General features: G+C 41.1%; 1 protein-coding gene across 1 annotated transcript in view; it reads right to left on the reverse strand.

Moving 5' to 3' along the window:
• Nucleotides 1-300: 300 nt before the first annotated feature.
• Nucleotides 301-12,658, reverse strand: part of LOC134356255 (cadherin-1-like) — a 59,591-nt gene continuing 47,233 nt past the window's right edge. The window contains exons 10-15 of the mRNA XM_063067059.1: nt 11,960-12,204; nt 10,722-10,864; nt 7,439-7,663; nt 6,460-6,681; nt 4,870-4,989; nt 301-436 (exon numbers count right to left, since the gene is read on the reverse strand). Coding sequence (XP_062923129.1) covers nt 4,913-4,989; nt 6,460-6,681; nt 7,439-7,663; nt 10,722-10,864; nt 11,960-12,204 — 912 coding nt within the window. The 3' untranslated portion in view covers nt 301-436; nt 4,870-4,912. The remainder of the gene's footprint in view (nt 437-4,869; nt 4,990-6,459; nt 6,682-7,438; nt 7,664-10,721; nt 10,865-11,959; nt 12,205-12,658) is intronic.

The following is a 12,658-nucleotide window of genomic DNA, read 5'->3' on the forward strand; positions in this document are numbered from 1 at the left end:
ATGGATAAATGAAAATAAAGCTCTGAGCAACAATTTATTGCAATTAGCTCAGGAAAACCTTGTTTTTCATCCTAACAATTTAGTAATTTCAAGTTCAGATGCAGTATCAACTGGAATGTAATTTCAATTCACCTTGTCACCTAATACTGCCAGGCACTCCATTTCTCACTCACATTTTCAATCATTAGGTGGTTAAAAACATAAGTCTCTGTTTACTGTCAACTCCTCAGTCCTCGCCATCGCCGTACATTTCAGCAAGTTTCCGGAAACGTGGGCCCCATTCGTTCAAATGATTATAGTCCTGGTCTGCATCAGAGTTATTCGATGAATTCACTGAACTTAAAGATTCTGCCTCTGAACCACCACCTTCATAATCAAACACCAAGAGGGAGTCATAGGGGGGAGCAGTTGGATCATTGTCAGCAGTCTTCAGGTTCTGTAGTGATAAAACAAAGGGAAAATAAGTAAAACTCTGGTAACCTGTGATTCTGATCATGGTAGCAACAGTGCTGGTACCAGGGCTGTTAATGATTTTGTATTAAGATGATGGCTGCTAATTAATTTAATTCAATTAGAGTTGCAGGGAGATGGGACCCAGAGCACCAGGACAGATAGTGGAGTGGTTGTGGGAAAAGATGTTAAACCTGCATACAAAGGCAAGGATCGAAATAGTTGGGTATGGTGGGAATAATGTTCAGAGTTGTGTCTATTTCTATGTAGGTATAGTAGGAAAGACAGGTGACCTTAGAGCAGGGATCAACACGTGGAATTACGACATTGTAACCATAAGTGAGTCTTGGTTGTAGGAGGGGCAGGACTGGCAGCTCAGTGTTCTGGGGTTCTGTTGTTTTAGCCGTGATAGAGCTGGAGGGAGGGCATTACTAGTCAGGGAAAATGTCACGGCAGTACTGAGACAAAACAGACTGGAGAACTCATCTACTCAGGCCACTCGAGTGGAACTGAGGAACAACAAAAGGATGATCACATTAATGGGATTATATTACTGACCACCCAATAGTCAGCAGGATTTAGAGAGGCAATTTGTAGAGAGTTGCAAGAAACACAAGTTTGTGGTAGTAGGCGATCTTAACTTTCCACATATTGTCTGGAATTCCTTTGCTATAAAAAGGCTGAATGGGGTAGAGTTTGTCAAATCTGTTCAGGAGAATTTCCTTAATTAATGCATTGAGATTCCAACTAGTTAGCTAATGTTGTTCAAACAATGCACACAAAGATTGAAGTTCAAAAATTTCAAAGTTCAAAGTAACATTTATTATCAGAGTACAGATATGTCAGCACATCTAACCCTGAGATTCTTTTTCCTGTGGGCGTACTCAGGAAACCTTTAGGATAGTAAGTGTAAACAGGATCAATGAACAACAAACCGCAAATGCAAATATTAATAAAAAGCATGAAATAACAAGATAAATTGTCCTTAAAGTGAGATCATCAGTTGAGGGAACACCAGAATGGTGTTCAAGAGCCTGATGTTTGAGGGGTAGTAACTGTTCTTGAACCTGGTGGTGCGAGTCCTGAGGCTCTTGTACCTTCTACCTGATGGCAGCAGTGAGAAAAGAGCATAGCCTGGGTGGTGAGGATCTTTGATGCTGGAGGAACACTGCAGACCAGGCAGCATCTACGGAAAAGAGTAAACAGTTGACTTTTTGGGCAGTGACCGCTCATCAGGACCAGAATAAAACGATGAGGAGTCAGAGTCTAACATTTCATCGTTTCTTCCTGTCCTAATGAAGGGTCTCAGCCCAAAATGTTGAAGCTTTACTCTTCTCCATTGATGCTACCTAGCTTGCTGAGTTTCTCCAGCATTTTAGAAACATAGAAAACCTAGAGCACAATACAGGCCCTTCGGCCCACAAAGCTGTGCTGAACATGTCCTTACCTTGGAACTACCTCGGCTTACCCATAGCCCTCTATTTTTCTAAGCTCCATGTATCCATCCAGGAGTCTCTTAAAAGACCCTATCATTTCCACCTCCACCACCGCTGCCGGCAGCCCATTCCACGCACTCACCACTCTCTGTGTAAAAAACTTGCCCCGACATCTCCTCTGTACCTGCTTCCAAGCACCTTAAAGCTGTGCTCTCTCGTGCTAGCCATTTCAGTCCTAGGGAAAAGCCTCCATGTCATAAGGGGAGCGGACACAAATGCAAGACACAGACACTGAAGTACTAGGAACAGGACAAGGTTTATCAAGAAAGCAAGGGGAGTAAGGAAGAAATGATGCTGGACATGGACACAGGCCCTGGACGAGACAAGGACACTGGGCCTGGGCTAGGACTAAGACTAGGAAAGTGGGACCAGGACAAAAAACTTGGAACTAGGAGCCTGGGCTAGGACTCCGAGCCAGAGACTGGTCAGGGACCCGGAATCTGAGTCTTGACTTGGGCTTGGACCCCAGATCTAGGCAAAGACAAGACGTGGCTACAGGACTGGAAGTGGAACTCCTGCACAGGACGAGGCGAGGTTCTTGGATGTGGAACTCCTGCACGGGACGAGGCGAGGTTCTGGGACATGGAACTCCTGCACAGGACTCAGCTCGGTTAGGCCCTAGGGTACAGGGCCGGGACTCCTCCTTGGAGCGCAGGGCCGGGACCCTTTCTTGGACGCAGGGCCGAGATGACTGCCGAGGATACTTGCCAAGGTAAACAGCTGAGGTAACTGTCAGGGATTTGGATGGGGAGGGGAAGGGAACAGTCCAGCAAACGAAGCTGAATCCCGAAGCTATTTATGTAGCCACCACAAAACTAGAATCAGGTGCCTCCATTAAGGAGCCCAACGGAACCGGGGAAAACAGGGAAAACCTGGAATACGGATCAATGGACCGGACCGTGAACCGGAATGCGGATTTCACGGACCAGACCATGAGACTCCAACTATCCACACAATCAATGCCTCTCATTTTGTGTGTGTTACTTGCATTTCAGCATCTGCAGATTTTCTCAGCTAATGGTGTTCCATTGTTTAAGCAAGGCTGTACAAATAAGCTGGAAAATTACAGACTTATAAATCTGGCCTCTGAAAATATCTTCAAATAATCTATCCACCTAGTGAGTGGGCAAGTTATTGGAAGGTATTGTAGGGGATCGGATTTAGACAGACAGATTAGAGATAGTCATAGCAGGTGTTGTCTGACCAATCTTAAATAATTTTGAGGAAGTTACCAGGAAAGTTGATGAAGGAAAGACAGTGATGTTGACTACATGGACTTTAGCAAGGCTTCTGATAAGGCCTCCATGGGGGGTTTGTCAAGAAAGTTCCATTCAATTAGACACTGGCTACGTGGGAGAATCAGAGAATGGCAGTAGATGGTTCCGCTCTGTGGTGTGCCACTCTGCACTAGTGTCGTGCCACAGGGGTCAGTGCTGGGACATCATTGTTTGTCATCTATATCAATGATCTGAATAATAATGTGGTAAACTGGATCAGCGAATTTTCCAGTGACACAATGATTGGGGGCATAGTGGACAGTGAAGAAGTCCATTAAAGTTTGAAGTGGGATCTGGACCAACTGGAAAAATGGTAGATGGAATTTAATGCAAACATATGAGATGTTGCATTTTGGGAGGACAAACCAGGGTAGGACAAATACAGTGAACGCTACGGATCTGCGGAGTGCAGGATAGAAGAGTACGGATCTGTAATTCCTTGAAAGTGGTGTCATATGTATAGGGTCATAAATAGCTTTTTGCACATTGTCCTCCATAAATCAAAGTATTCAGTGAAGTAGTTGGGATGTTATATTGAAGTTGTATAAATCGTTGGTTAGCCTAATTTGAGTACTATGGAATCTGAATGCTCTCAAACTTATTGATATCTTTCCTGTAGTTCTGGTCAACTACCTAGGGGAAAGATATCAATAACATTGAAAGAGTTCAGAGCAAACTTACAAAGATGTTACCCGGATTTGAGGACCTGATTTGTAGGGAAAAGTTGGGTAAGTCTGGGCTTTATTCCCTAGAGCAAAGGAGAATGAGGGGAGATTTGATAGAGGTACACAAAATTGTGAGGAGTATAGACACGGTAAATGCAACTAGGCTATGAGGTAGGGTGAACAACAGCTAGAGGTCATGGGTACAGGGTGAAAGGTGAAATATTTAAGGGGGAAGCTTCTTCACTCAGAGTGAGTGTGGAATGAGATGGTAGTGGAAGTGGTGGATGTAGGCTCGATTTCAACATTTAAGAAAAATTAAGACAGGTATATTGATGAGACGGGTATGGAGGGCTATGGTCTGGGTGCAGGTCAGAAGAATAATTGGCAGAATAATAGTTTAGCACCTACTAGATGGGCCAAAGGGCATGTTTCTGTGGAGTAGTGTTCTATGATCCTATAACAATTTCAATAATTTTTCATTTTCCTGAATATATATTGGGATATATCCATAGTACAAACCAAACTACGAATTTTGCTAATTCCAGACTTTTGTGCCAAATATTTCCCAAGACTGTGGCTATGTTGGTAATGGTAAATATCGTGCCTCCTCAATAAAGTTGCCAATCTCATCTGGGTTTGCAGAGCATGCCAGATATTGTAGTGCTAAGAGTGCAGGAGCCACGTCATAATAAGGCATTTAGTAAATGCCCATATTACCATCTCCCATAGCAGAGCTCATGCTGAACGCTTCTACTTGGAGGAGGACTGGTCAAGCTGGTGATGGTAGACAGAGGTCTGGCTCTAACAGGCATAATGGCCGTAGGCTTAAACACCACTTCAGAATTCATGCTCAGCACACTTCCCTGTGTAAATTACAGATTCCACAAAATACAGATCCCATCAAGAAACTTCTTGTGAATCCTAGTTAACTGATCCACACAAAAAAAAATCAAAGAGTTAAGCTGTGCTACCAGCACTGACCTGGTCTTCTTCACCACCAGCCTCTTCATCATTCTAGTAAACATTACCCCGAATGTCCTCTCTGGGCATTATTAGCTTGTTTTTTGACATTTCGCCTCTTCCTTATGAAAAACAGGAGCACTAAAAGTGGAAGAAAATACAATTATGTGTAGCCTGGTATAGCTCATCTATAAATTTGCTGATTGTGGACTGCAGATTGCAGGGGGGGGGGGGCGGTGCAGAGACACAGAGACAGAGATCTTCAAAATTTCTACAGATGTACCGTGAAAAGCATTCTGAAAGGCTGCATCACTGTCTAGTATGGGGGGTGGGCTACTGCAGAGGATCAAAGGAAGCTACACAAAGGTGTAAAATTAGTCAGCTCTATCTTGGGTACTAGCCTCTGTAGTATCCAAGACATCTTCGAGGAGCAGTGCCTCAGAAAGGCAGTGTCCATCATTAAGGACCCTCATCACCCAGGACATACCCTCTTCTCATTTTTACCATCAAAAATAAGGCACAGAAGCCTGAAGGCACACACTGAGTGACTTAGGAACAGCTTCTTCCCCTCTGCCATCTGATTTCTGAATGGATATTGAACCCATGAACACCACCTCACTACTTTTATTATTTGTATCTGTGTTTGTAATTTAACTATTTAATACACAGATATTTACTGTAATTCATACTTTCCTAAATTTATCATGTATTGCATTCCACTGATGCCACTAAGTTAACAAATTTCACAAAATATGCTGGTGCTATTAAACCTGATACAGATTATTTTTTAAAAAAAGATACTAGATGTTATGAAATTAAACTCCTTGTTCAAAATTTATAACTGGAAATACAACTACTTTTACAGATTTGTACTTTTATAGATATGCGTTTAATAGCAAAATGGCCAGGAAGGAATGGAGTTCTTAAAAATGATATCCACAAATGAGCCAAGTAGCTTACTATGGTAGAGAGCGCATTTGTCACCAGATAAATGTCATGGAAATTTTAAACAACTCATGTTGATCACAAGAGAAATAGGACAGAGGTATGAATAGAATAAAACTCATCTCTGCAATCAGGGATTGCTTTCCTTCAAAGGAGATTGTTCTTTAGAATTCAAAATCATGAAAGTGTTAATTAAATAAATAAGGGGCAACTGGACAAATTTATGTAATTGACAAAAGAACCAGAGAAAATTAGATTTCCTTCTACAAAAACACAGCAAGTCATTTTAAATAAGTGATTGAAGTGCAATCGATAATATCTTTTGAAAATGGCCTTGACTATATAGTATACAAAAACACACAGGGGAAAATCAAAGAAACACACAAAAGAGAGACTAATTGTATAATTCTTAGTAAAAGCCATAGCAAACACTGGGCACATAACTTTCCATTCATTCTCATTTCCAAATCAAGTGCCAGTTCCATATAGCAATGTACTTGCATTTCCTCTATGTTCAGTCTCCAATGTTCTTGAGGGAGAAATTGTTATATTGTGTGAGAATTGAACAGAAGGAATATGCTTTAAACTTAATCTACATCCTAATTTTCAATAAAACTAAAGGGGATTAAGATTGATTGTTTTAAATTGTATGCAAATGATACTCACTCAACAAAGCCAAGATAACACCCAGAATAGCCAAAATGCCAGGAAGGCTACAGCTGCCAGCAGCAATCTTCTGGCTACAAGCACCATTTTCACAGTCACACACCTCCACTTGCAATCCTGTAACCTGAGAGAGTTGTGGTGTCCCACCGTCTGTCACTTTTAGAAGGACTTCATACGTATTAGGTTCAATTTTATTCCTCAGCTTTAACAGCTTCATGTGAGCTAAATAAAAGAAAACATGTTGTTTTGTAAGTTCCACACAAGAAAGTATTGCTTAACTTGGAACATGTTTGGGTGTCAGTTTGCAGACAGCAGGACAAATGTCCCTTGTGTTAATTCTCATCACCCGAGATTATTATCCTCACTGCAATCTGCACTTTGATCTGGCCCACATCTTCATTTCCTTAGTCCAATGGCATTTGTTACTCTGCACCCAGTATACGCTGCGCATACTGATCTTAGTCCCATTGGCACTGACATTTCTCCCAAATTCTTGCCTTGATGTTGGTTTCCTTAAACCCTTCGTCTAGCACCTTGCAATACTTCATACCATTGGAGGCATGTTGAGATGACAAGCAAGGGCACAATGTAAGTGCATTAAGGGAAGGTGGTGTGAGGACAAATAGATAGATAGATAGACATACTTTATTGATCCCGAGGGAAATTAGGTTTCATTACAGTTGCACCAACCAAGAACAGAGTACAAACATAACAATACAAAACCACAAACAATCAAATAATAATATGTAAACCATGCCAGACGGAAATATGTCCAGGACCAGCCCATTGGCCCAGGGTAGTGAGAGTAAAGGAATATTCATTTACGATTCTCACAGCTGATTACTTCCAGTGTGAAGAAAGCATCAAATTTTAAGGAGAGATAAATATCCACTAGGGAAGAATGAAGGTAGAAGAAAAAAGGTTAAAAAAACATATATAGTTATGGTTTATAAATCTGTTTTCAATGTAATAAGCTTACGATTCTCTGTTGATTCAATTGTCCAGATTCTCTCAGCTCCATGAACCAGCATAACCACAAAAGGAGAAGTATTGGGTGGGATGTCTTTGTCTATAATGGTCACATTCACAGGGACAGGATCTTCATTGCACACATGGTTAATAAGAGAAGTAGCAATGGGTGGATTATCATTGATATCTTCAAGCTGCAGAAGAATGGTCCCAGTACCAGTGGCAGGTGGACTCCCTGCAAACACAAAAATGAAACTCTGAACCCAATAGCAAAACTCCAGTAGCAAAGAAAAGTTCATAAATTAATGGCCTTTTTATATATGAACACTTGGAAAAGGGTTGACAATGACCATTTTAATTCATTCATCCAGAGTTACATTAGAGTCTCATCATCTTAACATTTCTTTCAAGGCATACTCATTCCAATTATGAAGCATGTTTTCTTTGATCTTAAACTTTTATTAATTTTAAACCTCTATTCCTTTGACACTGTCTCATAATGAAAACATTCCAGTTTTATCTATTAAATTTGATGTATACTCAGTGGCCACTTTATTAGGTACACCTGTACACCTTCTCATTAATGCAAATATCTAACCAGCCAATCATGTGGCAGCAAGTCAATGCATAAAAGCATGCAGACATGGTCAGGGGGTTCAGTTATCGTTCAGACAAAATTTCAAAATGAGGAAGAAATGTGATCTAAATGACTTTGCTGTGTAATGATTTTGGGTATCTCAGAACCAACTGATTTCTTGGCATTTTCATGCGCAACACTCTCTAGAATGGTGTGATAAACAAAAAACTTGAGCGGTACTTTTGTGGTCGAAAGTGCCTTCTTAATGAGAGAGGTCGGAGGAGAATGGCCAGATTGGTTCCAGCTAACAAGAAGGTGGCAGTAATTCAAATAACCAAGCATTACAACAGTGGTGTGCAGTGGAGTATCTCTGAATGCACAACACATTGAACATTGAAGTGGATGGGCTACAGCAGCAGAAGACCACGAATGTGCACACAGTGGCCACTTTATTAGGTACAGGAGGTACACTCAGATAGCCATTGAGTGTATTTCCACATTTATAAGATTGCTCCATTCAAAGTTGAAAACCTTTCCTATAAAAATGTGCTGGATTTAAGAATGTCAAGGATTTCTCTCAACAATGACTTTCCATTGAAAAATACAATTATCACCATGTATTCAATCAACTTTAACTTGTCCAATGTACCATTTACCACATGCTCCATGGTGCCTAATACAGGCAAGGAACACTCTGATATGGACTGGTAAGGTCCTCTCTATTTTAGTACTGATGATATTATGGTAATAACAGATTACTGCACATTACCAACTAAATCAGTGTACCTGTATTGGGTTGGGTACAAATATACAACTGTCAGAGATAAACAGTGGATTGCATAATTTTTCTGAAGCACCAAAGGTGCTTTTCTGATTGGTTCAGCTGACTAATTTAAATGATATGGATGAACCACATCATGGATTAAAGGACACACAAACTATTTAAAACATTGTAGAACCAATCCCATTGCAATTCATTTTGAAATTGGTTTTAGTTACTTCTTATCATTTACAACTCAATTCACTAATACATTTTGAAACTACATGCACCAGGTTTTCTTGAACATCTATCTTCGCAAATGGACTTGGGGTGGATAAGAGTAGCACTCAAAGGAGGCTCACTATATCCCTGCCCATTAGAATGTGGATCTGATGCCCAAGTCTCACCCATGTTGCACCAATTTATAATAGGTTCCATGACAATTTAGTTGAAAAACTGTGTTCAATTCTGCCCTCAGGTGCTGTCAGTGTGAAGTGTATTTGTCCTCTCTTTGACCATGTGAGCTGCTGTTTGCTACTCCAGATATATTAAGTCAGCACTGTGAATTACCCCTTAATGTAGATGGCTGAAGTCATACCAGAGGGAAGTTGATGGGCTTCTGAGAGACAATCATTGGTAGGGTTATAGGGATATTGGAAAAGGGAATGGAACTGTTAAGATTGCCCCTCTGTGAGCTGGCATGGACCAAGGGGCTGAAGGGCCTCTGTCAGTGCTTTAAGCAAGGAAATGGGAGATACTGGTCCAAATTTACATCGCCTTCCCCACCAGAAGACACTTTTAACACATGGAGATTTCAAATAAAGTCTCTAATCTGAAGGCGTTTTTTCAGATTTCCCCCCCCCCCCCCGTCACTGATGTGTATTGGCCCTGAAGAAGCATTTGAGATAGCAAAGGGGATTTGAAAATAATGCTTCAAGGGCAAACTACATGAGGGGTCAGATAAATTCTTTCAAAATGTATCCTTACTTTCAAATTATGAGTTAAATTCACCAAAATTAATCACATTTACTTATCTATCTATTGAGATGCAGCGAAGACGAGGCCCTCCTGGACCTTTAAGCTGTGTTGTCCAGCAATCTCCCGATTTAACCCTAGTCAAATCATGAGACAAGTTACAACGACCAATTAACGTACCAACCAGTACAGTCAGCCCTCCATATTCATGGGGCGTTGGTTTCGGGATCCCCCGCAGATACCAAAATCCGCGGATGCTCAAGTCCCTTATATAAAATGGCGTAGTATTTGCATATAACCTACGCACATCCTCCCGTATACTTTAACTCATCTCTAGATTACTTATAATTCCTAATACAATGTAAATGTTATGTAAATAGTTGTTATACTGTATTGTTTAGGGAATAATGACAAGAAAAAAAAGTCTGTACATGTTCAGTACAGACACAACCATCGTAGCTCCTCTGGGAACGTTGATGCTGCCTCGGCGTCAGCCAATGCCGATTCTCCCGTGATCTTTAAGTTCTTGAGGCTGTAGCGCTTTACATAGCCAGCCAGCCATTCCTTACTAGCCTTAAACTCCTTCCTCTTGCGCACAACACAAGTAGCGAACAAACGAGACACAAGGCGAACAATGCTCAAACAACTAGTGCTGGAGAGAGAACTTCCAGGTTTTTCTTTTTCAATCCCGATCCGTGGCTGGTTGAATCCAGGGATGCGGAACCCGCGGATACGGAGGGCCAACTGTACACCTTTGGACTGTGGGAGGAAACTGGAGCATCTGGAGGAATCACAGTCACGAGGAGAACGTATAAACCTACAGACGGAGGCGGGAATTGAACCCAGCTTGCCGGTACTGAAAAGCTTTCTGCTAACCACTACACTACCGTACCTTCTCCTGAACCACTGGATAAAAAAAATTCACTGATGAAGGTGGCTAAAATATTACAGCATGTGCTTTGCAGATCCACAGAGTCTCACCATTATCAGAAGCAAGGACTGTTGCGGTATAATTACTATCTTTAACAAATTCTGACTCTCGATCCATAGAGCTGATGAGTTTAACGATGCCAGTCTCCTCCTCAATGTCAAACCAGTTTGCTGGGTCACTTCCCATCCGGTATCTGGAATACATGCAGCAACACAAATAAATTATTAGCCACAAATTCCAAAATTAAAAAAAATGAACAGAACTACTTAATTTCCACTTAAAATATAATGTAACTCTAAGTGCTGCCAAATGGATTATCAGATGTTCCATCACCGAGTTATGAACTTTAAGAAACACTGTCACACCCATAAGTAGTGGTAATGGGGGGAAGAGAGAGGGGAAGAGAAGGGGGGCAGAGAAAGGGGGGGAGAGGGAGGGAGGGGGGGAGAGGGGAGAGAGGGGAGAGAGGGGGAGGGGGAGGAAGCGAGGGGGAAGATGGGGTGAAGGAGGGAGGGGGAGGAGGCTGAGAAATTTCTGGATTTCCTTATTTAACTGTATAAGTTATGATGGTAATTGTTAATCCTGCTGTAACAAACTGTATACACAACATTCCAATTCCAAGTACTGTGGTGCCATTCTATTTTAAGGTGGATAGAGAAATCTTAACTATTGGCTGCATGTCTGCAGGCTGATAATATACACCAGTTTTATAGCTTCATGCCGAATCCCAAAGTTGGAATGTTGAGCATCTATTGAGAAATTACCTTGCAGAAACATGAAGATTCTGGGATGATGTTCAAGACGATTCAGGAAGTTTGATGCAGAGGGCAACTGAGAGTGAGGGTAGTATTTCAAAAACAGAATTTAAAAGGGAGAACAAACTTAATTGCAGGATGTCAGAAACCTTTGGAATTCCCCATCACAAAGAGCTATGTAGACCAAATCATTGAGGACATTCAAGACCATAAAGAGGTTTTGGTCTGTAGTAGGGTCATAGGTTATTGGAATCAGGCAGGAATTTGGAACCAAGGCCAGAGATCACATCAGTCACTATCTTATTGAGTAATGGAGCAGGCTTAAAAGATGCATGTACTCCTCTCGCTCCACTGTGCTTTATAAGATCTAACTCAAGGTCCCAGCATTCCGAATCACGTTAACTATACCCAAGTGTGCCCCTTGCGGTTCTCAATTAATAGTTCTTCTCTGCAGGCACAAATATCTTCTCTGTACACTTGAGGAGAGGAACATACTGCTAACTTAAAAGTGTTCCCACAAATCCATCTCATACCTGATAGTTTCCTCCTGAGCTGTGTCAGGGTCCTTTGCCTTACATGTAGTTACTGTACTCCCAACTGGTAGATTCTCGGACTGCTTTTCGGTCTTGGTTTCTGGATTAAATATTGGAGCTTCGTTGACATCAAGCACGTTGATGGTTACTGTAGCTGAAGACAGTGGCATGCTAACGGTGAATGGTATCTCATTCTTTACTTCAATTATCACCACATGTTGTTTGCTCTTCTCAAAGTCCAAAGGCTATATTAAAAAGTTCAACATAACATCTATGAAGTATTTTCTTCATGAAAACACAAAATGGTAGCCAAAATGTGCATGACATGTAACATCACATTGAGAGGTAGGTCTTTCGAATAAAAAGTAAGATAAGGATCCCTGTTTTTAAGGGAAAACAGCAAGATGGTTTTTATTTCCCTAAGTGAACCATTTCACCACAAAACCAAATGCATCCTGGTAGATTCACAATGATATACATTGCCTCAATCATAGCAGTGTTCCATTGTCTCCACCGGAAATTGCAAAGAAATACCCACTTTTCCATCTGTTGAGCGATGGCTCGATTTTTCTTCAACTCTGAAAACATTCAGTTTGCCTTCCATACTTTTGACTTTTCCTATCATTATGCATATCTAAAAGCAAGCTAAACATCTGTTTAAAATTTGAAATTTGAGAGTTTTCATTTTATATTAAATTT

Source organism: Mobula hypostoma, chromosome 14 (assembly GCF_963921235.1).
Source record: "Mobula hypostoma chromosome 14, sMobHyp1.1, whole genome shotgun sequence".
NCBI classification, from domain to species: domain Eukaryota; kingdom Metazoa; phylum Chordata; class Chondrichthyes; order Myliobatiformes; family Myliobatidae; genus Mobula; species Mobula hypostoma.